The 27,123-nt window shown below is 42.8% G+C and overlaps 1 protein-coding gene across 1 annotated transcript; it reads right to left on the bottom strand.

The window, feature by feature from the left end:
- Nucleotides 1–6: 6 nt before the first annotated feature.
- LOC121586101 lies at nucleotides 7–26,752 on the bottom strand. Its single transcript, XM_041902587.2, has 3 exons — nucleotides 26,494–26,752; nucleotides 8,748–8,813; nucleotides 7–8,523 (listed from the first exon to the last, which is right to left on the bottom strand). The coding sequence occupies exon 3, from the start codon at nucleotides 8,472–8,474 to the stop codon at nucleotides 243–245; it is 8,232 nt and encodes a 2,743-aa protein (XP_041758521.2). The 5' UTR covers nucleotides 8,475–8,523; nucleotides 8,748–8,813; nucleotides 26,494–26,752; the 3' UTR covers nucleotides 7–242.
- Between the last annotated feature and the right edge of the window lie 371 nt (nucleotides 26,753–27,123).

The following is a 27,123-nucleotide window of genomic DNA, read 5'->3' as shown; positions in this document are numbered from 1 at the left end:
TCGTGACATCACAACAGTTAAACATCTTGTGAGCCAGTCAAAAACTTTAAACGATTAAGATGGAAGTGTGAACATAAATTGCTTAATGACTGCAAACAGCACCAGAAAAAAATAACATTTCTATGACAGTACTGAGTTCATTGGATAATTGAACACAATCAGTGAGGCAGGTATTTTCTATGTCCATCTTGTCTTTTTACATTTAGTTAGTGGGAGGATTTTGAGGGTGGGGAAAAATATACTTATGGTCCAGCAGCATGAGTCTTTTGATGTTCCTCTAGAAGATGTGGGAAAGCAAACGCTTTGTCACACTCTGTGCATTCATATACAACTTGCCCAACATGACTTTCTTGATGCTGCCTGAGAAGAGACAGTCGACTGAATGATTTGTAGCACATGTCACAACGGTGGTCTCCTCCAGATTCCTGTTCTGTGTGCACTTTCATATGCAATGACAGGTCGTGTGCCGAGGTTAATGTTTTGGGGCAAACTGAGCACTTGTACTGGCGCTCACTGTCCGTGGCTTTGTATGTCAGGTGGGCTAATTCAGTGCCAAACTTATGTTGTCTTCGCTCATGGTCTCTGAGATATCTCTTCAGAGCAAAGCTCTTTCCACAAGACTGGCACTTGAATGGCCGTTCATTGGGATGCTCTTTGTTTAGATGCTGCTGGAGACTACCGCGAGAAGAGAATCGCTTTAAGCAGACAGTACAATTAAAGAAGTCCTCCCCAACATCCACCTCTTCCTCTTCCTCCATTGACTTTCTATTTGACAGATGTGGGCGTTCATGGTCTGTAACAGCACGTTGCCGACGAGCACAGTGGTGCTGGCGGAAATCACTGCCCAAAAAGCTTTCACCACACTCAGTGCACTCGTATTGTGTTGCAGCAGTCAGATGGCTCCGTTCATGTTCAGCAAGCTTGTTTTTGGTAGGAAATGTCAACTTGCAAACACTGCAATCAAACGTGTTCTCAGAGTGTATTGAAAGGTGACTTGCCAGTTCTATGGCATGAGTAAACCTGTGAGGGCAAATTGGGCATTTGTAAACTGTTCTCTTCTCTGAAACAGTTTCCCAAGCATTTGTCACTGAGCCTCCTTTCAGAGCTTCTGCTGCAGCCTCATCATCACCGTGTTTCTTTAAATGACTGACGAAATTGTGACGGTAGTTGAAACTCATATGGCATTGATTACACCGATACACGTACGATTGTGGTATTTGGTAGTGACTGAGCTCGTGCTTATTTAAGTGAGATGCATGCAAGAAATGCTTATTACATTCTTGGCATGAATAAGGTCGCTCTCTGGCAGCCATGCACCCATGCTCAGACAGTTGTTCTGGTTCTTTGAAACGTTCATTGCAAACCCCACAACGATATTGAAGGTGCTTCATTGTAGAGGAAGAGGCAGTAGGAGAGGGGGATGCAGTCTTCTCTGGTGGAAGTAAAGGCGGTGGAACATCCTCTGTCTCAGTGTGGATTTTCCGGTGCTCTGCCCGACTCATCTTGCAGGAGAATGTGCGATCACATATATCACAAGGGAAATTGTCATCGCGGTGGGTGCCCATGTGCTCTGCCAGCTGCGAGGGCCCTGTGAAGCTGAGCGGGCACTTGGAGCAACGGTGTTGACGGCTCTTTCCATGAGTATGCTTGTGTTTGCGTAAGGCAAAGAGTGAGACAAAGCCTCTGCCACATATTTGACACTGATACTCAGACTTGTGGCTCGGGTGCTGTTGCAGTTGTCCTGCCTGGAAAAAACATTTGCCACATTCTGCACACTCATGAGGTTTTTCACCAAGGTGACAGCGTTGGTGATCCTCAAGGCTTTCTGATGTGGTGAACGTTTTCCCACAGACATGGCAGGGGAAGTAGTCTGCAGAGTCAGAGTCATTGTCGTCATTTTCATCTTCATTACTTGCATTACTTCCTCCATCCACATCAACTTCCATGTCAAATTCCTCTTGCACTGCAGTCTCCTTTTCCTTCACGTGGATAACATCCATGTTCTTCTGGGTTTGATGCTTCATCCGAATATGTTTAACAAGTGAACTTCTGATTGAATAGTTCTTGTTACAGACATGGCATGTATAAATTAGTTCTTTTGGATGAGCTTGGCTTTTATGGTTTTCTAAAGATTGACTGGTCCAAAACCTTTGTTGACACTCTTTGCAGACAAATGGTCTATTTGAGTCATGACAAGTTCTATGGATGTCAAGGTCAGACGGACAGAGAAAAGTCTGTGGACATTCTGGGCAAGAATGGGTCTTCTCATTCCAGTGGACTCTCATATGCCTTCCTAGGTCTGAAGGATTAGCAAATGTCTTACCACAATGCTGGCAGGATTTATTTTTTCTTTCTAGCTCCTCGCGCCCATGGTCCTCTAAATGGCTGATGAGCAGAAGCCCATCTGTGAAACTTCTATCACACTCTGAGCACTGATACTTGTTGCCTTGGACTTGTTGACCACAATTTGTTCTGTCATTGGAAGAGCTTCCTTTGCCTTGATTTCCAAAGGAACTCTGCAGTGTTAAATCCTTCAAGTCATCTTTGCAGGAGAAATTAGTCTGCAAAACCCCAGTGCCTGTTGTTTTGGAACCTTGGTTGAAGACTAGGACAGTCTCTTTAAGAGTAGGATCCATCTCTGAAGTAATTACAGTGTCAACTTCTTCCTTGGTGACCTTTACAAGTTTACATTTTCTTACATGTGTCCGACAGAAGTTTTTGTTCCAAAAGCCTTTCTTGCATTTCTTGCAGTTGAATGGGTACTGTCCTAAATGTGTACGCATGTGTCTGGCAAATCCACCCTTATTTCCAAAGTGCATGTTGCACTGTGGACACTCAATGGGTTTGTTCATATAATTATTTGGATCACAGTCTTGATTAAGCATGAGATTGTTATCACTATTCTGCTGAGTGTCACCATATCCTTCATCCATTGGCTCCTCTTTTATGTTCACCATGCTAGACAACTGCTCCTGTAGAGGTGAAGCCTGATTTGTTGGAGCTTCTCTATGCGTGTTGAGAAAGTGTTGCTGGAGCTGTGAGAACAACAAGAAGCGGGCACTGCATTTAGCACAGGAGAACCCTTTTGGGGGACTGCGAGCAGTGGAATCAGTTAGACTACGGGCAGGTGATTTACACTTGACAACACATGTCAGTAGATGGTTCTCGAGTTCGTCTTGAGAAAATACATCGCCACATCTGTCACAAAGCACTCTGTCAAGAGGTTCTCCTTTGCACCTGTTCAAATGGCGCTGCAGGTAGTCCCTACGGATAAATCTCTCACCACAATTAGAACAGCCAAAAGGTTTCTCCCCTGTATGCAAGCGGGTGTGCACCCTCAATTGCTCACCACTTTTGAAAAGGCGAGGGCAAAAGGTACATTTGAATTTGCGTTTGTCTTTATATTGCAGCTGGATCCTCTGTAGAAGTCGGTTTGTCTCTCTAGATGGTGGGCTTGTAACATTTAGCTTTTCTGAATGCTTTGTTTTTGCGTAAATTCTTTGACATGCACCGACACTTGTATGTCTCTTAAGTGATTTTCCATGAGTAAATGAACTGATGGTTCTTATAGCATGTGACATGGCAATATGTCGGGCCATAATGCTATGAGTGGGGAAGCTCTTTGAACATATGCTGCAGTCAAACCCTTGTTGCGTTCCTGAATCGGTATTGTTCAGGTTATTTTGCCAGCCCCTTCCAACATCTGTAAGACTAACTTTGGCAATGCGAACCTCTAGACGTTGTCTTTTCCCTTTGCAGCGACTCTGGTGCAGTTTTAGATGATCATGCCTGGAGAAACAGCTGTCACAGGCCTTACAGCGATATGGCTTGACCTCTGTGTGTGTTAGGATGTGCCGCCTTAAATTTCGGGATTTCATGAAGGTTTTTGTGCAGATATTGCACTTATATTCAACAAGGCTGGCGCTTGGTGGCTTTTGTCTATTAACGCCATCACAGAAAGCTTCATGCTGTAAGCATCGTGATTGGATTGCATAGCTGTGACCACAGTGCATGCATGGATATGATCTTTCTCCAGTGTGTGACCCAATATGTCTCAGGAGAAGACTTCTGTACTTGAACTTGCTTGGGCAGTGGGGGCATTTGTGCTGCAACTTGTCCCTGCTACTGGTCCTAATTTCTAGGGTGTTTTTTTGCAAGGGCTTGACAGAGTTGCAAGTCTTCTCATGGACATTCCGATTATCACTCCTTGTAAAGTACTTTCCACAATTCCTGCAAGAATGCATGTTTGAGTTGCCAGAATTGCTGGTGTTTTTTTGCAAGGGCTTTACAGTATTGCAAGTACTCTCATGGACATTTAGATTATAATCCCTTGAAAACTTCCTCCCACAATTCCTACAAGGATGCAAGACAGTGCTGACTGGCTCCTCAGATTTTATGTTTGAGCCATTGCAAAGTCTTTCATGTAACTTGCGCCTTTGTCTGTAACATTTACCACATTTTGGACAGGGGATTACTGTATTCTGCATGTGACCATTGTGGTGCAGCATTAAACGGGGCACTTTTTCAAATTCCCGAGGACAGTATGAACACTTGTATACTTTCCTTATTCTTGTCACCAAAGATTTTGATGAGACATCTTCACTTTCTTTGATAGTGGGCTGTTCTTGATTGCTTTGTGGACCTGGACACTTTTCTTGGTGCAACTGGAGATACTCTTTTCGACGAAAAGGTGCTCCACAACTCTGACAAGAAAATGGTTTCTCCCCTGTATGAATGCGTATATGGCGTACCAAAGATGTGCGGGAAGAGAAGAGGCGTTTACAAAATGGACACTGACTTGAAGAGGACTCCGAACCATGGTTTAGGCAGTGACTACTCAGTTCTGTGGCACTGTGAAAGACCTCTGGGCAAAGGGGGCATCCCAAATTTTCTTCCTCCTCCTGCTCTTTGAATGGTGGCAAGGACCCAAGCGGCTCAAGTTTTGAGGGGTGCCTCTGTTTTTTCTCTTTGAGTGGCTGCTCTTGCTGAAGTTTGTGATGTGATGCCATATGTCGAAGAAGATACACTGGGTACTGGAATTGCGATGGGCAGTCTGGGCACTGAAGCATGCCCTTTTTTATATGAGATTGCCTGTGTTGAATCAAGTCCCCAATGGTAGGAAGTATCTTCTTGCAAACAGTACATTGTATCCTTCGCTGGTGCACTTTTTTGTGAGCGACAAGATGGATTTCTTTCCCAAAACGTTTTCCACATTCCAGGCAGCGATATGGTTTGTCACCCTTGTGCATACTACAGATGTGTTTCTTCAGAGAATATGAAGCATTGAAACATTTTCCACAGAAGCGACAGGAAAAGGGCTGGCTGCTGGCTTCACTGGAGAGCGGACCGTCTTTGGGCTCCTCACTACTATCCTTGGACTTGTTTGAAATGGGAACTACGCTTGAATAACTGAACTTGATATTTTCCCCAGTGTTTTCAAATAACTTATGTTTCCTCATGTGTCTGTACTTTCCAGAAGAATGAGCAAAAACGGCTGGACAGTAGTTGCATTTGAGACCGAGATCATTTTGATTCAGTGCTGTTTTCAGTGTTGGCTTTTGTGTTTTTTCTTTCTGGTCCACGTTTTCCTGGCGTTCAGCTTTGGTCCTTGAGGTCTCATTGTGCATATATTCCTTGAGGCAAACCAGTCTTATGTGTCTATGTCGGTTAGACGCATTAGTAAAGGTGGTGGTGCAAAAGGGGCATCTAAATTTCATGTCAACTTTCCCCGAGCTTCCCTGCGCAAAGTCTTTAATGCACTGCTCACGTAAATGGCGGGAACGGTTGTAGGAATATTTGAAGAGGCGCGGGCAAAGAGGGCACTTGAATTTCTCCTTCGTCTCAGCCCCTTTACATCTTTTCTTGTGTCTGCTAAAATTACTTGAATAATTGAATGTCATCTGGCATTTCTGACACTTGTATGATCTATAGGTGTTCTGACACTTAGGCCGAACGTTATATGACCTCGTTTTTGTATGGTGTACGTTGTATCCATGCTTGTAGAGTTTTGCACTGCTTGTAAAGCTTTTCCCACAAAGACGACAAACATGCTCCTTGCAAATGTCCACCAGCTTCACAAAACAATCTGGAAGATTGGCATAGGGGCTGTCTGGCGGGAGGACGTATGGATGTACAGTTCCCTTTTTGTATATGCTGATACGTGGGGTTGTTTGAATCTGTTTAACAGGAACTTGTGAACTTCGACGCTGGCATTTCTTTTCACATAAATGTCTGTTCAGGCTACCACTTTGTGAAAAGTAAGAGCCACACCTATGACACTTGTGTTCAGTTCTAACCGAGTGGCTCTGCACATGCTTGTTGTAATCACACAGTCTGTAAAATGTCTGTATGCAGTATCTACATTTGTGAAAAGTATGCCCGGTTGATTTTCTCTTCTGGGGTTTCATATTAGAAGAGAGTTGTGCGTTTTCATCAATAATACCACACTGATGTTTCTTTGCTAGTGAATCACGTGTCAAGTAAGTACCACAGGTCTGACAGAAATTGAATTTGTTCTCAGAGTGGTTACAATGGTGGTGCTCAATTAGATGGTCTATACTTTGTGTGGTCTGCTGGCACGCTGCACACTGATAAGCCCCATCTGTGTCATTTTTTAGTTCAGAGTTCCTGAGCAGTACAATAGGGTGCATGCGTTTCCTAACATGCAGTGAGGATTTCAACTCAGCTGCTTGGTCCTCAAAATCCCTCTTGTCTTCAATGTTATCAATAGTTGAATCTCCTCCCTCATGGTTCAATTCAGTTGAATCAATAGACCCGGTCTCCCCCTTTTCCTGATTGCCCTCGATGTCACGCATACAATCTTCTCTTGACAATGGTTCACCGTAGCATTCACTTAGCACTGGGGGTTCTTGCTCATCATCTGCCGTGAATCCTTTATGAAATGGCTCTCTTGTGTTTTCAAGACCAGCTTTCACAAGGTCTGGTGGCTCTATATGGTGCATCAGGTTCTGTTGGGATGTCTGGTCCTCTTCCAAACAAGACGATAAATTTGACTCATCCATAGGTCTTAGCCACTCATTTTCAATAAAGGACTTTTGTTCAATTCCAGAGTTGTTCAGACCTAAACAACGCTCCAAAAAATCAAAGCTACTGTGATCCTCTTTCCCTCCACTTGCACGAATAGAATCACTCTCACTTTCCTCATAGGTTGAGTTTGTACTTTGAGCGCCACTGCCAACGATCTCCTGAAATCTAGTTTTCAATGATTGATTTTCGGGAAATTCCAAACAGGACTCAAACGTTTGATTGCTACCCCCTAGGCCTAATCCATAAATGACAGAGGAACTTTTGCCATTGTCTTGACCAGCAACCTTTAAAGAGTCATTATCCTTAACTGAATCATGATATTCAAAGGAACAGGTATTATCATTCAGCTTGTTAGCAGCATCTAGAGCGTTGGATGTATTGATACCCTGCGAGTCCATAGTTCCTTGGGATAATGAATGTGCCTCTTTCTCTTTAAAGCTCTCTCTTATGATGGTTCCTTCATTTTGGCCCGCTAGGCTGCTGACATTTGAGTACCGATCCTCTTCCTCCATGTATCCCTCTTCCCCTGCATTCTGTGCTTCATCATCCAGTTCCTCCTTTCCCTCACTCACCGAGGCAGTCTGGCTTTTTTCGACACCTGAGGGAGCGTCTGTGTGTTGACCCTCTTGCTTCATGCAAGTCTCATCTTTCTCGTCATGTGCTTCTCCATCCAGATGATCCTCTTCTTCCTCGTCTTCTGAAACGGATAGGCTTTCTGGAGCACCAGAGGTCTCCGAGTATTTATCTTCTTGCATCATGAAGGTCTCCTTTTCCTTCTCTGGTGGTTCATCTTGATCCTCCTCTACCTCACTCTCTGAAGCACACATGCTTTCTGGGGAGCCTGTGTTGGTCTCTGGGCACTTCCATGCACATTCATTTCCCTTCTTGTCATCTGCAACCAGTGGAGTATCATTTGAACCATGTTTTAACATTTCACAAGAAGGCCCTGTCCTGTCAACATTGGACTCTGAGCAGCTACTAACATCTGAGTAGTCCTCAGGAATGGAAGGGTTCAATAAGTCACATTCTTGTTTAAGATCATGGGAGTTTAGGTCTGCACCTGAAGTTGAGAGGCAATTACGTGAACTGGCTGCTCTAGCTGGGGAAAAGAGGCTGTTGCTTGTGTGGTTAAACTGACCTCCATGATGTACTGGGTGACCCTCATCTTGCCAAACGACGTCATCATAGTATTTATGTTGTACAAAATCAGAACTAGTATTGGAATTTGAGAAAAAGTTTGAACTCAAGTTCAAGTCCGAGGAAGTGTTTTCTGGTGAAACCACGGTGTTGGAAAGGTCATTATGCTCAATGAGGGTTTCAAGGTGGTGCCCCAAACTCTCTTCAGAATCCAAAGGCACATTCAAAGTCCTTGAATCCGACGACAATGGCGGAAGGTTACGAAAACAAGTGTTATATCCTTGAGCCATGCTCGACCTCAACAGGGGACCTGGGACCACTGTTTTCCAACACCCAATCCTGAAAGACAATAAATATACATGACAGATATAGTGTATGCAATATTCAATGATACCACATACAGTTCATTAAAATACCTTGGTACAAGTGGGTATTGGTGATCAAATGTTAGCTGTACAAGGAGAGGACACCATATCAAGATTAAGGCAAATGTCTACATTTGTTAGGCTACAATTCTTATTGCGTTGGTCTCTGCATGCAAAACAATTGGACCAAATACTCACCACCTGCTTTAGCATGTGTGCATGGGGTCCAGGTTGATGTGGGTTAGGCTACATTTACCCATGAAGCTAGAAAATAAAACAGAACGGTAATCAAATTTGATCTCCTAAATTTGAAATGTTGATAGAAAGTAACACTAAGTCAGGGCGTCACTACATTTAACAATTTCTGAATGGGCCATTGCCATTGGAACAGAGCTTGCAGTGGTTCATGAGTCGAAGTACAAAATATTTCAAATTCACAAACTCCTCTGGCTCAGTAAAGGCATTGCTTTGAATAGTAGGACAAGTAGTGGCTGCAGAAGGATTGTCCTGATGTTTATTTGCCCACAGTTTGCAGACATTTTCTTTAGTGGAGGTAGGGTAGTCAATTTAGAAGCATTTGTGGAGCCCCGTACCTAAGCTGTACTTTGCCAGCCTGATTATGCATCCACCATAGTTGTTGGAACTGTGCTGGAAAGGACAATGTGAAAAGAACATTTCCAAGCCAGCACAGTCCAGTGTCTTAGTTGGCCAGGTTGAGAAAGGGCTATTAGGCTCCACCGTCATAGATTCCTAGAATACGGACTATCAGCTAAGAGCAGTGGTAAGATGGCCCTGTCCAGAAACAACCCAAAAGCTACAGTGCATTTGAAAATAATTCAGACCCCTTCCCTTTTAAAATTATTATTTATCCTCAAACTACACACAATACCTCATAATGACAAAGCAAAAAAAGGTTTAGAAATGTTTGCAAATGTATAAACTATTCAAAACATAAATACCTTATTTACATAAGTATCCAGACCCTTTGTTACGAGACTCAAAATCGAGCACAGGTGCATCCTGTTTCCATTGACCATCCTTGAGATGTTTCTACAACTTGTGGTAGTACACCAGTGGTAAATTCAATTGATCGGACATGATTTGGAAAAAAGGCACACACCTGTCTATATAAAGGTCCCACAGTTGACAGTGCATGTCAGAGCAAAAACCAAGCCATGAGGTCGAAGGAATTGTCCATAGAGCTCCGAGACAGGATTGTGTCGAGGCACAGAGCTGGGGAAGGGTCCCAAAAAATGTCTGCAGCATTGAAGGTCCCCAAGAACACGGTGGCCTCCATCATTCTTCAATGGAAGAAGTTTGGAACCACCAAGACACTTCCTAGAGCTGGCTGCCAGGCCAAACTGAGCAATCATGGGGGGAGAAAGGCCTTGGTCAGGGTGGTGACCAAACACCTGATGGTCACTCTGACAGAGCTCCAGAGTTCCTCTGTGGAGATGGGATAACTTTCCAGAAGGCCAGACAGAAGCCCCTCAGTAAAAAGGCACATGACAGCCCGCTTGGAATTTGCCAAAAGGCACCTAAAGGACTCTGACCATGAGAAACAAGATTCTTTGGTCTGACGAATCCAAGATTGAACTCTTTGGCCTGAATGCCAAGCGTCACGTCTGGAGGAAACCTGGCACCATCCCTATGGTGAAGCATGGTGGTGGCAGCATCATGCCGTGGGGGTGTTTTTCAGGAGGCAGGGACTGGGAGACTAGTCAGGATCGAGAGAAAGATGAACGGAGCAAAGTACAGAGAGATACTTGCAGCGATGCTCCCCATCCAACCTGACAGAGAGGATCTGCAGAGAAGAATGGGAGAAACTCCCCAAATACAGGTGTGCCAAGCTTGTAGCGTCAAACCCAAGAAGACTTGAGGCTGTAATCACTGCCAAAGGTGTTTCAACAAAGTACTGAGTAAAGGGTCTGAATACTTATGTACATTTAATATTTATGTTTTTATTTGTTATGAATTTGCTAAAATTTATAAAAACCTGTTTTTGCTTTGTCATTATGGGGTATTGTGTGTAGATTGAGGGGGGAAAAAAACTATTTAATTCATTTTAGAATAAGGCAGTAACGTAAATAACAAAATCGGGAAAAAGTCAAGGGGTCTGAATACTTTCCGAATTACCTGTATATAACCAATACTATCTCCTTCCTCCCAACGTGTGCAGTTGTTCACTTCCCTTCACTGATTTGAAAGGAAATTACTGGTATAATTACTGGTATACTAGCCCTTGCCTCCACCAATACAATGGGGGCACAACCCTCTACCCCCTAGGGCTTAGGCACTTCTGAGGATCTAAAGGTTATGGATGGGTGTAACAAATGTTTTGGTAACTCCAGCTTTCCCTTTGATAAGCTAGGCTGCGCTCAGACCTAGGTGTTAGAGGGTTGTTTCTGGACAATGTCGTAGTCTTCTTCTTGGGTAGACTCCGTAATATGACATCAGAGGTAGTGTTTCCCAAACCTCTCCCAGCTTTTCCACTTATCTGGTCTATTCCAGTACTAGCTGACCAGATTCAACTAATCAAGGGCTTGATGATTAGTTGACCAGTTGTGCTACTGGAATTTATCAAAGTGTTAGGTAGATAAAATAGCTTAAGTGAAATGTTTGAAAGTAGGCCTACTCAGTGGGGTTTGGGAAACATTGCCCTGACGCAATATGACATTTTACATTTGTAACTAAACTCCCATCAGGTGAGAATTAATGTAGATCATCCTATTTGCACAACTCAAAGACAAAACCCACACTAAGGCTATGGTTCATAATGCTCCTCCAGTGGTAAAGTAGAGCAGTTAGTTAAACTAGGACAGTTGTGAAACAGAACTACGGTCACTCTTATACAATAAAGGGTGTGTTTTACTGCAGACCTTCAGATGTTGTATTACTGAAAAGAGGTGGATTGTATACACAGCATCTTTTCATTTGACTAATTACACCTACTGTCCCAGTAAGCAAAGCCAATCTTAAAAGTTATCCATTATCATACAGTGTGACCTCTTGCTTACAAAACAAGAGTAGAAACCTGCCAATATTTTCTCTTCCCAATTTGTATTACTTTATTTAAAAATCAGGGAGTCACCATTGAGACCAGTGTCTCTTTTACGAGGGAGCCCTGCGTATCCATTTATTTAAAAAAAAATCACATTCAATATAAAACAAAGCACAACACATATTGCACAGACACACATAAATATACACAAAACAGTCAACTAGAACAAACACATTCTTCATTTTTAAAATCCTCTGTCCGCTGCCTGAACTACCCTAGGGACACTACCGTATCTACTCTAAATGTATTTTGTAGATCATTCCAAACATGTGGAGCAAGAAAACCAAAGGCTGACTTACCGAACTCTGTAGACACCAAAGGAGTCTCAAGAGATAACCAACCCTGTGAACGGGTTTGATAACTTGTAATTTTTTTTATCGTAACAGTGAAGTTACGATTAAACAAAAAGAGCGTAATGTGATCTATGCGACTTCAAAAGAGGTCCAGCTAACCTTTCGGTAAAGAATACAGTGATGAATAATACAAATGTCTCCTGTGATAAAACGAAGGGCGCTATGAAAAACAGCATCCGGTGGTTTAAGAGTAGAGGCAGCTGCACTTTGATAAATAGTATCACCATAATCAAGAACAGGTAGAAAGGTTGACTGCACAATCTGCTTCCTGCTGACCAGAGACATATTTTGCTGTAAAAAAAGCTCACTTTAAATCTTAGTTTCTTAACAAGCTCATTCGTATGTTTTTAAATGATAAATAATTGTAAATCCAAATACCAAGGTGGTATTTGTATGCAGGGACACGTTTGATTATAGAACCATCCGATGAGTGAAGATGTAATCCATCTGAGACAATTTTACGAGAACTTGAAAACATGTATTTCGTTTTGCCCGTATTAAGCACAAGTTTTAAATCAGTAAGGGCTTCGGAGTTACCTCTGCTGCAGAGTATCATTTCATTAGAGTTACCAGCCTCAGAAATTGCAGACCAAATAAATGCTTCACAGCGTTCCAAGTAACAGACACATCTCAACATCAACTGTTCAAAGGAGACTGCGTGAATCAGGCCTTCATGGTTGGATTGCTGCAAAGAAACCCCTACTAAAGAACACCAATAAGAAGAGACTTGCTTGGGCCAAGAAACATGAGCAATGGACATTAGACCGGTGGAAATGTGTCCTTTGGTCTGGAATCCAAATTGGAGATTTGTTCGTTCCAACCGCCGTCTTTGTGAGACGCAGAGTAGTTGAACGGATTATCTCCGCATGTGTGGTTCCCACCGTGAAGCATGGAGGAGGTGTTATGGTGTGGGGGTGCTTTGCTGGTGACACGGTCAGTGATTTATTTAGAATTCAAGGCACACTTAAAACAGCATGGCATCACAGCATTCTGCAGCGATACGCCATCCCATCTGGTTTGCGCTTAGTGGGACAATATATTTTTTTTCAACATGACAATGACCCAACACACCTCCAGGCTGTGCAAGGGCTATTTGACCAAGAAGGAGAGTGATGGAGTGCTGCATCAGATGACCTGGCCTCCACAATCACCCGACCTCAACCCAATTGAGATGGTTTGGGATGAGTTGGACCGCAGAGTGAAGGAAAAGCAGCCAACAAGTGCTCAGCATATGTAGAACCTCCTTCAAGACTGTTGGAAAAGTATTCCAGTTGAAGCTGGTTAAGAGAATGCCAAGAGTGTGCAAAGCTGTCATCAAGGCAAAGGGTGGCTACTTTGAAGAATCTCAAATATATAATATATTTTGATTTGTTTAACACTTGTGGTTACTACATGATTCCATATGTGTTATTTCATAGTTTTGATGTCTTCACTATTATTATACAATGTAGAAAATAGTAAAAATAAAGAAAAGGCCTTGAATGAGTAGGTGTGTCCAAACTTTTGACTGGTACTGTAGATTACATTTACAATCTAACAGATTGATCAATAGCATTTATATAAGTAGTAAAAAGAACAGGTCCTAGTACCGACCCCTGCGGAACACCTTTATGTACTTCAAGAAATGTTGATTTAACTCAGGCCATCTCAATTGATGGGGTTATGTCACTAAAATAATAATGAAACCAAGAGCAGGCATCACGAGCATAGGGCAATCGAGGACAACTTGTTCAATAAGATGGCATGATCAAACGCTTTTGACAGGTCAAATCAAATTGTATTTGTCACATGCGCCGAATACAACAGGTGTAGACCTTACAGTGAAATGCTTACTTACAAGCCCTTAACCAACAATGCATTAACAAAATAGAGTTAAGAAAATATTTCGTAAAACTTCATAAAAAAAAAAGTAACTATAAAATAACAATAACGACGCTATATACAGGGTGTACCGGTACCGAGTCAATGTGTGGGGGTACAGGTTAGTCAAGGTAATTTCTACATGTAGGTAGGGGTAAAGTGACTATGCATAGATAATAAACTGCGAATAGCAACGGGGCTAGACTTGGCGCTCTGGTACTGCTTGCCGTGCGGTAGCAGAGAGAACAGTCTGACTGGAGTCGATAAACAAGGCAGTACGATTCATTTTAGTGTCTAACATGCTGACCAGACCGCTCGCGCATATTAATTTTGTCCACCCACACCAGACAAAATCAGGACACGCAGGTTGAAATATCAAAACAAACTCTGAATAAACTTTTGGGGACAGGTCGAAAAGCATTCAACATGTATGGCAATTTAGCTAGCTAACTTGCTGTTGCTAGCTAATTTGTCCTGGGATATAAACATGGGGTTGTTATTTTACCTGAAATGCACAAGGTCCTCTACTCCGACAATTAATCCACAGATAAAAGGGTAAACAGAGTTCGTTTCTAGTAATCTCTCCTCCTTCAGGCTTCTTCTTTGGACTTTATATGGTGGTTGGCAACCAACTTTAAGGTGCGTTACCACCACCACCAACTGGACTGGAGTGTGGACCTCAGTTCATCTTTCAATCACCCACTTGGGTATACGCTCCTAAAAACCAATGAGGAGATGGGAGAGGCGGGAATTGCAGCGCGTCAAGCGTCACAAATAGAACCAACTTCTATTTTAGCGCCTGGCTACGCAGACGCTCGTTGATGCGCGCGAGCAGTGTAGGTGCAATGATTGAATAACATACACGTGTATATTTATTTTGTGACGCGAGCAGTGTGGTCAGCATGTAAAGCATTGACAATACAAATAACAACTCATGTGGTTGCTGTGATGGTGCTGGGCCCTGGCCTACACCCAGGTTGATTTATATTCAAAATACCATGCTCAAAAAAACAAAACAAAAAGAGAATATGGTTATTTACCAAAGATTCGAGAACCTTGGCTAGACAAGGAAGCCTGGAGATGGGACGATAATTATCAAGATCACTACTATCCCCACCCTTATGGAGTGGCAGCACATAAGCTGTTTTCCATACCTTTGGAATAATTCCTGATCATGTTAGATTTAAGATATGGGTTACTGAGCCAGCAATGATGGTGGCAGCCACTGTGGATTTCTTGATAAGGCATCAAGGACTTATTTTTCTGTGAATTGCCGAAATGCAAAAACTTGACTACCATTTTCTGTGTCAATCTGCAAAATTCCCGAATCAGCGTTAAGCCCACATCTTAGAGATAGAAGGGTTAGACGCTCTTTCAAAATGATAGCCCTCTGAAATAAAATTACAATTAAATGCATCAGGTGATGGCATTTTTGTCCATAATGGGGCCAGTCTGAATTAATTTGTTGGGGCAGAGAGGAGGAGGTGCAACTGTTTATAGATTTGACAGTTTCCCAGAATTTAGCTGGGTTCCCCTTACAAATCAGAAAGAGTGGTTACATAATAATCAGATGTAGCCTTTTTGGTCAGTCTTACACATTGATTCTTCAGTTGCCTAAAAGATTGCCAATCTGGCCTTGACCCAGGCAACATCTCTTATGAATGACTTCGGATAATTCAGGAATAAACCAGGCATTTGATCTACCTTTACCTCTCAGAGTTTTGAAGGGGACACGATTATCTACAATGGTATTGAAGATATTTGCAAAGAAGCTAAATCAGGTTCAGGGATAGCTGAGATACAATCAAGGTCACTAAAATAAAGATCATGCAAAATAGCTTGTTCACTAAAGTTTTTAAAGTTCCTCTTAGCAGAGGTGGGACCAAGTCACTATTTTTCGAGTCAGAGTCCCGTCGAGTCCCAAGTAGAACGACTCAAGACTCGAGTCAAGTCCAAGTTGTGCATTCTAAGAGCAAAGTGTTTTTTCAAGTCAAGCAAAAAAAGTATCTATACATGCAACGACTTGTTAAACTACAAATCTTTGTCTATTTATTGAGGCTTTTAAAAATGTATTTACAGGTCTTGGTGAACCAATGGTGAAAGCGCCATATCATACAAAATATACAAGTAGATTTACCAAATATACACAGCAATAGCCCAAAAGAAATAGCCTCTATATCAGGCTTAACCTGTCCTATCTGAACGGACACAGGTAGAGGGCAAGACTGCACAGCCTCCTCTTGAGAAACCAACTCGAATCTCAAAACAGGTACATATAAGCACTTTGCCCCCAGGACCATACACTTACCCAATTACAACTAATAAACTGGTTCTACAATGTAAAAAAGTCAATTTCCACATCCATTATTACATTTGTCTTAAATCAGACAATGATTAATAATGAAATTTCAACACCATGCATACATGGAACAATCATTTTGTCTTATTCAATGTTCTGACTCTAAAGCGTGGATTTCAAGCCACGTAGCCTATTTCTATGCACACTGAGGCGTGTGTGCTCTTATTACGCACAACAAAAATGACAGAGACATAGGACAGACACACGGAACCCTGACATAACCCAGGAAATATGAACAAAGGACATTGAATACATTGAATTCAATAAACAGAACTTCTACCTCAGTCTTGAGAACGGTCATGTGCACAATAAACATCATGCCCACTCCGAGAAAGGTAAGAAATGGTTGGCTAAATGAAAATGTATCGTAGGCCTATCAAACATGAAACAGAAATGTCTAAGTGTTGCAATAAACGGTATGGGGATGGAATGATGAAACAAGCATTTATTGTAGTATTGGATGGAATATAGACTTACCACATATGCATTTAAACATGTGAAAGCAACAGCAAACATTTCAACAAGAGAGAAAAAAGCACTCTCCATTGGTAGGAGTTTGGACAGCTCAAGTGGAGAGCCGCGTTTTGGTTGCGTCTTCGCCACAGTAATAATTCATTTTAACAAAATTCCAAATGCAAGCTTCATAAGTCTATTAACAACTTCTAATATGTTAGTAATTGTTGGTCCATTTCTGGTGAGGCGGAAAAATAAACAGTTAAAGATGCACTATGCAGAAATCGCTCCGGCATTTCCTGTATGCCAAAATTCTAAATAGTGCGCCTAATTTCAGATTATGTGACTAAACAAGAAGGTATAGTGTAGAAAACCCCTGTACCATCGCTAAACCACTGTGAAATATATTTTCCATAACCAAAGATATTGTATTTTCAGCTGGTGTAAAAAGAAAGACACGCAAAAACGAAACTTAAGAACGGGAAGCATTGAAATAGCGCCCATAGAACATATCTACCACTTCTAAGACTTGCTTTCAATGAGAACAACAGACCTATAAACACATTTTTATGTGAATTTGGTCGCCCAAAAAAGTTACATATTGCAGTTTTAATATTCTTGATCACCAAACCATTTTTGTAGCTGCATATTTATTTATGGCAATCTGCTCTCCCCACAATTTGACTTTTGCACTGCACCCGATCCTATAGCTGTACAGCAAATCATCTGTTCGCTAGCTCACCCGACCTGTGTTGACAGTTTGCTGGTCCAATCAGAGTGATGAGTGCGCGTTTCACTAGCCAATCTGTTGCAGGTGTTTTTGCAAGGGCGATGCTCCGGCTACTGTCTCTGGTTGTGTAGAGTAATCCACATAGACTCTGCCACAAAATGAGTGACAAAACATTACAAAACCTGGCTAGATAATTTCAAGTCATCAGTCTCAAGCTATTTTCTATCAAGTCGAGTCGCAAGTCATGAAATTTGTGACTCGAGTCCAAATCATGTGACTTGAGTCCACAACTCTGCCTCTTAGTGATGACGAAGCTTTGATGTATGCATTTTCACATCTGACAAAGATAACTGGCCAATGGTCACTAAAATCCAGTGGGAAAACCCCACTAGCAACATATTTATCTGGAGTATTCGTCAAAATAAGATCAAATCAGGGTAGATTGATGGATCTTTAGGATTTGGCCATGTAGGCTCAGTTATCAGCCGAATCAGGTTTAGCTCAGAGCAAATATCTTTCAGCGTATCTGACACTGGCATCCTCCAATCAATATAAAAAAATTGCCCATACACCTTCCAAGTGGTGCAGCGGTCTAAGGCATCGCAGTGCTTGAGGTGTCACTACAGACCCGGGTTCGATCCCAGGCTGTATCACAGCCGGCCGTGACCGGGAGACCTATGAGGCAGCGCACAATTGGCCCAGCATCGTCCGGGTTAGGGGAGGGTTTGGCCAGCCGGGATTTCCTTGTCCCATCACGCTCTAAGCAACACCTTGTGGTGGGCCGGGTGCCTGCAAGCTGACTTCGGTTGCCAGCTGGACGGTGTTTCCTCCGACACATTGGTACGGCTGGCTTCCGGTTTAAGCGAGCAGTGTGTCAAGAAGCAGTGCAGCTTGGCAGGGTCGTGTTTCGGAGAACGCATGGCTCTCGACCGTAGCCTCTCCTGAGTCCATAGGGGAGTAGCAGCGATAGGACAAGACTAACTACCAATTGGATATCACAAAATTGGGGATAAAAAGGGGTACAAATAAAAATTGCCAATAATTAACACTCCCACCTCTGCCAATTCTGTCTGATCTGTAAACATCAAAACCAGTCCAGCACAGAATTATTCATCAAAGTTTCAGAAATTACTAGAATGTCCACGTTGGATTGAGAAGCCAGAATGTCAATAAAATCCATCTTTGAATTAAAACTTCTGGCATTTCCATGAACAAATCCAAGACCGCAGCTGCAGGATTTAAAGATCAGATGGAGTCTCTAATACCAGCATGCTATGATCAGTAGGTAACCCCTTATTAGAAAACACATTAGGATTGGTTTGAATTGGTATAGGTACAAGATTGTCTAGAACTGAATCATTGGACCTATGCCTCGAGCGAGGACGTGGGTTAAAACAAGAGTCAATGAGGGTTACCTGTTGCGGGCCTGCAGTATGATGACAATACTGATAATTAATGGTTGGGATTACCTGAGTGGGACTTGGAGTGATAAGTCAATGTCTCTGCGCAACCTTGAAATGCGAGGACAGGGTCCAGGCACCAAGATAATTTGGATAGACCCCATCGTCTCTGTAGAGCATCTGTTTCCGAAAGGTGTCGAAGTTATGCACAAAAGTAACTCCAGAGTTACTGTAGACTCGTAAGCCAGTCATGTAGTACCAGCAACCTACTGAATCTTTCCATGCCACGATTCAGTGATGGCACTGGGCCTGGAATAATTGGACGCTTGTAGGTGTCTTTCAGAGTTCCAATTAGTTCTTTAAAATCCTGTTTCAGACGTTCCGAACTAGCCATCCTAATGTCATTAGATCCCACATGGACTACGACAGTGACAGCCCACGTGTTCTGGCGTAAAACGATACGAAGCACCCTAGTAATGTCCTGTACCCGAGCCCCAGGATTTTTGCCCAGGGAACTGAGATGTTTCTCACCATAGAGCTGCCGATTATAAAACCCATTGTGGCTGATGGAGGAGCTGGTGCATCAGACACCATTGAGGTCCAGTGATCCAAGTCCAAGGCAGAATACCCCTGGGAAGGAGTCCGGATAGGGGACGATGGCGCTGGAACCTCCGAAGACATGAGGGCGAAGCTGACAATTGGATTTGGGTCGGTCTTCCCAACGCCCAAGAAGCCCCACTCGCCACAGGTCGCTTCCCTCCAATTGGCCTACACAGCAGGAATGCTGACAGTATCATCCGCTAAATCAACCAGAAGTGACGGTACTGCTCCATTTTCCAGGAGTGGGAGACTTCTTCGGGGAGGGGTCCCTCGAAGGCATTCAGTCAATGAGTTTTGACATAGCGTTGATATTCACAAAACATCAGAACGGCATCCAGCCTGTGGAGTAGAGAAGGAGAAGGTAGGCAGGGCTGCTTTCCCCAGTAGATTGTGCAAGTTCTTAATCTGTTTGCTTCTCTGTAGTCCTCCACGAATAAACAATTGTTGCATCTCAACTCTGGTTGGTCCACATTGTCCCAGAAAATACATGAGTAAATACAGCTCCTGCAGTGCACAAAATGCTAAAATTTTCTTCTGAACGGTGAAGCCTCCATGAGAAAACACATAGCAACTCAATCCGTGTCGCAGTGGTAAGGATTCACTGGCAGAGTAAAAAACCAACAAAAAAGAGACAATAACTGATGTATTATTCCGGACCTATACAGGCCGTCGGTAAACACACCAACATTTATTATTTTTATTAAACGAAATAGACGCTAGCCTGTTAAAAACTTAACTTTCTGCAACAAACTATTCACTCGCAAACAAATTAGTGCACTCGCAGGGGCATCTGCCAGGCGAACTGCAACCAACCTTGAGGCATCCATAGGCTGCATTCCAAACACGTAAAAGACACACCCTCTCCCCTCAGCCCTCAAATTAAGTGAACACTTCTGATGACGTATCATGACGTATGATGAGTTGACACTTGCAAGGGAATAATTAATTAATTTTAAATGAACCGTCCGTCCCGGAAATGTGTCACTAGTTCGTCCCACGGTTGTTTCAGTCATCATGGAACCACCGGTAGCTGTTGTGTGTGCTTTATATGCGCTACAGTCAATTATGATTGCATTTCATATCTTGGCTAGAAGACAACGCATCCGCAGACATCGAATGCTAGCCATCCGACGATATCAGGTAAGTCGAAAATTACACATGTATAAGTGTGATGTCAGGGAAAGTTGTATGCTCTAGCTAATGTTTCCAAAAGCTAACCAAAAAAAAAGTATTTACTTTTACGATACGTGTTTGTGCCGTCATGTGCATTAGTAACACAATTTCTAACTTATTTACATTCGTTTTGCCTTCTCCATATTGATTTTAAGTTTTGGCAGACTTTTCTTGACAGATGTACAATCATCACGAATTGAATTATGGGGCATTTCAGGCCCCAGAGTGAACAGAATTGTACACTCGCAAACCCGATCACAAACGAGGGCTGATGGGCTTACGTTGCCAACATTCCTTGCTTGTCTAATCGTTTGGACCGAAGGCAAAGATGACCCCAGGAATTCCCCCAGGGAATTCATAAGGTGAGGGTAAGTGGAGCATGCTGTGTCTTTTATGTGTTTGAAACACAGCCAATGTCTACAATTAGTCCCAAATTCCCCTTCTTGCCCCCACCCTCCCTGAGATCTCTAACTATGAATTGACCAATGATACAGAGGCTGGGGCTTGCGTTGCACTGCAGGGGTGTAATCATTCAGAGTGTTCGATTAAGTGCACCGGTCTATGGCCTGTGACATGAACGGGAAAAAGCGATGAGGGAGGAGCACCCACCTCAAATTGAACAGTCATCTGCACCGTTCATTCATGTTGTCAACAAGGCAGCATGGTACACAGAAACATATCTCTTTTCAATAAAATAAATTCACATTTTCAAACTATACTGAACAAAAAATATATAAAACGCAACATATTAAAAGATTCTACAGTTCATTAGGAAATCATTCAATTGAAATAAATTCAGAAGGGCCTAATCTATGGATTTCACGACTGGGAATACAGATATGCATCTGTTCGTCACAGATACCTTTAAAAAAAAAAAAGGCAGGGGCATGGATCAGAAAACCAGTCAGTATCTGGTGTGACCACCATTTGCCTCATGCAGTGCGACATCTCCTTCGCATAGAGTTGATCAGGCTGTTGATTGTGGCCTGTGGAATGTTGTCCCATTCCTCTTCGGTGGCTGTGCAAAGTTGCTGGATATTGGTGGGAACACGCTGTAGTACACGTCGATACACGTCGATCCAGAGCATCCCAAACATGCTCTGGTGAGTATGCAGGCCATGGAAGAACTGGGACATTTTCAGCTTTCAGGAATTGTGTATAGATCCTTCAGAATCTCTTCACGGTATCTCTCTGCATTCAAATTGCCATCGATAAAATGCAATTGTGTTCGTTGTCCGTAGCTTACGCCTGCCCATACCGCCACGATGGGGCACTCTGTTCACAACGTTGACATCAGCAAACCGCTCACCCACACAACGCCATACACGTGGTCTGCGGTTGTGAGGCCGGTTGGACGTACTGCCAAATTCTCTAAAATTACGTTGGAAGCTGCTTATGGTAGAGAAATTAACATTCAATTCTCTGGCAACAGCTCTGGTGGACATTCCTGCAGTCAGCATGCCAATTGCACGCTCCCTCAAAACTTGAGATGACATCTGTGGTATTGTGTTGTGTGACAAAACTGCACATTTTAGAGTGGCCTTTTATTGTTCCCAGCACAAGGTGCACTAGTGTAATGATCAAGCTGTTTAATCAGCTTCTTGATATGCTACACCTGCCAGTTGGATGGATTATCTTGGCAAAGGATAAATGCTCACTAACAGGTATGTAAACAAATTTGTGCACAACATTTGAGAGAATTAAGCTTTTTGTGCATATGGAACGTTTCTGGATCTTTAATGTCAGCTGATGAAACATGGGCCCAACACTTGACATGGTACGCTTATATTTTTGTTCAGTGTAGTTTACATTGGAAAGACTGATAAAGTATTATCAAAAGCAATTACCTTTCATGTGAAAACACAGAATTCTACTCATTAGTCCATGTGATTAACCTACCTCACTTATATTTTGAGCCAACTGCGCCGCCGGCCAAAACGGGACAGCTAGCTCACACCTGGGAGGCAGCCCGGTTCTCATGGGGACAATACGTCACCGCAAAATTCAAGCCCCTTGGGTGCTGCCATAGAGCTACATTAGAAGTGCCCATCCAAGAAGGCTTAAGGTAATTGGCCACAGATAAAATAACGTCAAATCATGTTATATCTACCGTAGCTTTGATTGACTGATCATCTCAACATCATACTTCCAAAATCTTAGCTAGCAAGCTAGCAGTCATCATCATGAATCAAGTCGACAATCTACTGGCAAATCCTTTTCAATCCTTGTCATATGAAGAGAAATTATAGATAAAACGTATCTGTGCTCATCGGCCTTTGGACAAACATTACACAACAAGTTGGAAATCGCAAATTCAACAATGAGTGGTTTGGAAGGAATCAGTGGCTAACTGCAAGCATTACAAAGCAATCACAAGCCTGCTATTCAGTGGAGTGGATGTGTGGTCCAAGTCTGGGTTTAAGGGTCTCTTTTCCAAGCTTAAAAGGATAAACATTCAACATTGGCCATGCTGTCAATCCAGCATGACTTCTGCTGCGTTCAAAACAACTGGAAACTCAGAACTAGGAAATCTCAGACTTCAGTGAGTTCAAGACAACTGGGAACTCTGAAAAAAACGAGCTACGACTGGGAAAATACGTTTTGAACGGTCATCCATCTAGGAATTCCAAGTTGGGAACTCGGACCTCTTTCTAGAGCTCCGACCTGAAGATCACTGACATCATGATTCAACCTTGTTTGTTTTTCTCAAGAGTTCCAGGTTGTCTTGAATGCACCATACATCCAGAGAATGCCAGACTTTGATGACAAAATTTGCCTGTACAGGACAACAAGTTGAGTCCAAAAATGTATTGTATGCTGCTGCATAAATGATGTAATATACCAGGGAGATATGTATACTGTAGCTAAGAAAGTCATACTAAGTGTATGTTGTGTAGTACGCTGTTAGTAGCCCATGTGCCTCACCCTAATAATTTAGTCCCTTTTCCCCTCATAACTTTGCCTACTGTTCTGACTTGGTGGTGCACATGTAGCCGATAGCCTATTTTAGAGAAATGTCATCATCGAATATTGTAAGAGCTTTCATTGTCTGCTTATACGCCCCCTTTATTTATCCTACGGTTCTGTGCAGGGAGAATACTGTAAGAATGGCCCATGTTCTGAAATTTGTCGCTGTAATTTTCGAAAATGCTGAACAAATAGTTATATTGACTACATCCGTCCTAGCTCGCTCATTAAATGTCTTAATCTAAATTACAGATTGCCTCTTATCTGCTCGTTGTCCACTTATGCCATAGTTTGTACATCTCAATTGTCAGTAGAAACCACATTTGTTTAAGCAAGTCAGCCATATCAGCTATGATTTTTTTTAAAGGCAGTAAATGAGGCTGAATGAACTGTTTCGCTGCCAGACAAGGCTCCGCTGATAGTCAGGTGTAGCAGTGGTAAGGTGTTGGGACTGCTGTTGGGACAGCTTTATGTAGGCCCTAACAGTTTGTGGACACAGTTTGTCACCGTTATAGTGCAATTAATGTATTGTTTAGTGTTGTGTAGTTGCTTTGCTGGCATGCATTGAAATAAAAAAATGTTTTTGCCCCACCAAGATTGACATGCTAAATTCTGCCGTGCTAGATGACTATACTGAGTGTACAAAACATTAGGAACACGTACTCCTTCCATGACAGACTGACCAGGTGAAAGTTATGATCCCTTATTGATGTCACCTGTTAAATTCACTTCAAAATCAGTGTAGATGAAGGGGAAGAGACAGGTTAAAGAAGGATTTTTAAGTCTTGAGACATAGATTGCGTATATGTGCCATTCAGAGGGTGAACGGGCAGACAATAGATTTAAGTGCCTTTGAACAGGGTATGGTAGTAGGTGCCAGGCGCACCAGTTTGAGTGTGTGAAGAACTGCAACGCTGCTGGGTTTTTCACGCTCCCGTGTGTATCAATTATGGTCTACCACCCAAAGGACATCAAGCCAACTTGACAACTGCGGGAAGCATATGAGTCAACATGGTCCTGCATCCCTGTGGAACGCTTGACACCTTGTAGAGTCCATGCCCAGACAAATTGAGGCTGTTCTTAGGGCAAAAGGGTCTGCAACTCAATATTAGGAAGTGTTCCTAATCTTTTGTACAATCAGTGTATATGGTCAGTGTCACCCAAGCACTGTTTGCACATTTCCAATGAGGATTTACTGCAGTGTTTTACCCAATAGGCTCAGACTTATTACATCTATGCAGGTTGGCACCCGTGTCTCACTGGGCCATGGCTCCGACGGACTTGCTCTGACATGGGAGCCCAAGGTATTGGGCTCCCGAGTGGCGCAGTGGTCTAAGGCACTACATCTCAGTGCTTGAGGCGTCACTACAGACCCCCTGGTTCGATTCCAGGCTGTATCACAACCGGCCGTGATTGGGAGTCCCATAGGGCGGCTCACAATTGGCCCAGCGTCGTCCGGGTTTGGCCGGTGTAGGCCTACATTGTAAATAAGAATTTGTTCTTAACTGACTTGCTAAGTTAAATAAAGGTAAAATACAATAAAAAGGTTAGGCCACCAGTACTTTTCAGCTGTCATTTACATAACAATGGCTGTGAACCTTCGATGGTTAACATCTTACAAAGCATCGGTCTTGATTATGGAGAGGTTGTTAAGTCCTCACTGTCAGCCCTAGTTATGGAAACAATTTCCCTAGAATAACATCAGGGTATATACACAACTAGTTTAACACTGGTGTTACAGCAGAAAAGCAGCATGAAAGTATCTGCACTATTTATCAAGTGAGTTAAGCTGCAGTCTCAGAAACACCATTTTATAATGGCAGCGGTGTTTGATTTCCTTACATTAGCATCATTACATCAATAATGCCATAATGCCAATAAATATGGCTTAATGCCATACAATTTATATTAATAACTAGGCCTAGCCTGTGTGATGACAAAACTTTGTTTCAGCTTTCCACATACAGAAATAAAATAATTTGGCTAGAATCCGTTTTTGGTGTTGTCTACTGCCAAAAATAAATGGAATTTACTACAATAACTCACGTGTAGCAGTATTTCCATCACACGCCTGCCTACATGTGGGTTGCACAGTTCAACATTTACCCATCCACATGCCTATTTCTACCTCACAAACATTTGATGAAACGTGAAATATTGGTGCAGTGTCGGGAACTAGAAGCACAAGCATTTCGCTACACTCGCAATAACATCTGCTAACGATGTGTATGTGACCAATACATTTGATTTGAAACCAGATCTGAGTAAATTGATTTTGCTATTCTTTGGTTAACATTACACATAATAACAAATTGAGTGCCGACTAACGTTAACTATGCGTGATATCATGCATTTATTTACATGGCTAGTTATAGATCACGTCAATGTGCCATCCAGGGGTGTATTCATTACGTCTGGCAACGGAAACAGTTTACCGTTTAAGAACCTAACGGAACGAAACGGGGAGGGACCAACTGAAGTTAAAAAATGTTTTGTTTGGCGAACGGTTTCAAACGTTTTGCAACAGAATCGGCGTAATTAATACACCCCAGGTAGGTTTGTATTGAATTGCTAATTTACTTTCTAGCAACTACAATAACGTTAGACCGTACCCACTGGGCACACACCGGTTAAATCAACGTTGTTTCCACGTCATTTCAATGAAATTACGTTGAACCAACGTGGAATGTACGCTGAATTGACGTCTGGTCTGTGCCCATTGGGTAGGGGTAAAGCCCCAGCCAGGTCATCAGAAAGCAGAGAATAATGTCTGAAGAGGCATGCATGTAACTAACCACTCAATAAACAAAATAACTCGAACTAATCATGTTCTCATGTCAGTGGATAGGGTGGCTCCTTGCAGTGCTTAAAATGTGTATATGTTCGCTTGGCAAATGTCATCTACTGCCTCCAGGCAGGCTAGCTAACTAGCTACCATACAAACTACAATGGCTTCTCATCTAGAACTCAATCCAGAACCGCACTCACCAGGCAATGCAGTTTTGCGTGCCGCCGTCCTGACTCCTGTTGTTGTCCACGGTCCCACGATGCTTTAGGTAACTACCTAGCTAGACATTTCCGTGAACACAACAACCATATTGATAATTTTGTCGTTTTTCAGAAATGTCGTTTTGTCTTGTTTTTCTCTCTGTATCGAATCACACAATGCGCCCGAACCCCGGGAACATTTATGAGTCTATGCTATTAGAACCAATGAAAAGGAAGGAGAACCTTGCAAGTACCCGCCCTACACGTTCTTTGCTGCGCAATACAGCTTCTGCGCACATCCTGCCGCGTGCATCAAGGCTTCTGTGTGATCAGGATGCGTGCGGGACGACGGCTGCTACTGCGGAGAGTGCCATGACACCGTTCCCTCAAACGCAGTCAGTGCAGGCGACGACTCTGCTGTCCTGTGTGTGTTGTTATGAACCAATGTGGTAACCCCCCTCAATTTCACAGAGCACCCCTTTAGGTTGGTCTACATAGCAGAACAACAATCAGCAGTCTGCCTGCTTTAGGTCTGCCCTGGATTGCTTCTGCCTAGTGGCCACCATCTTGGTTGCAAGAATCAAGCAGGACTGGAGGACAAAATGGTGGCTTGTTTTTTTTAATGGGCTC

Source organism: Coregonus clupeaformis, unplaced genomic scaffold, assembly GCF_020615455.1.
Source record: "Coregonus clupeaformis isolate EN_2021a unplaced genomic scaffold, ASM2061545v1 scaf0096, whole genome shotgun sequence".
Taxonomy (NCBI): domain Eukaryota; kingdom Metazoa; phylum Chordata; class Actinopteri; order Salmoniformes; family Salmonidae; genus Coregonus; species Coregonus clupeaformis.
Note: the sequence above shows the minus strand (reverse complement) of the source record. Positions and strands in the feature narration are given on the sequence as shown.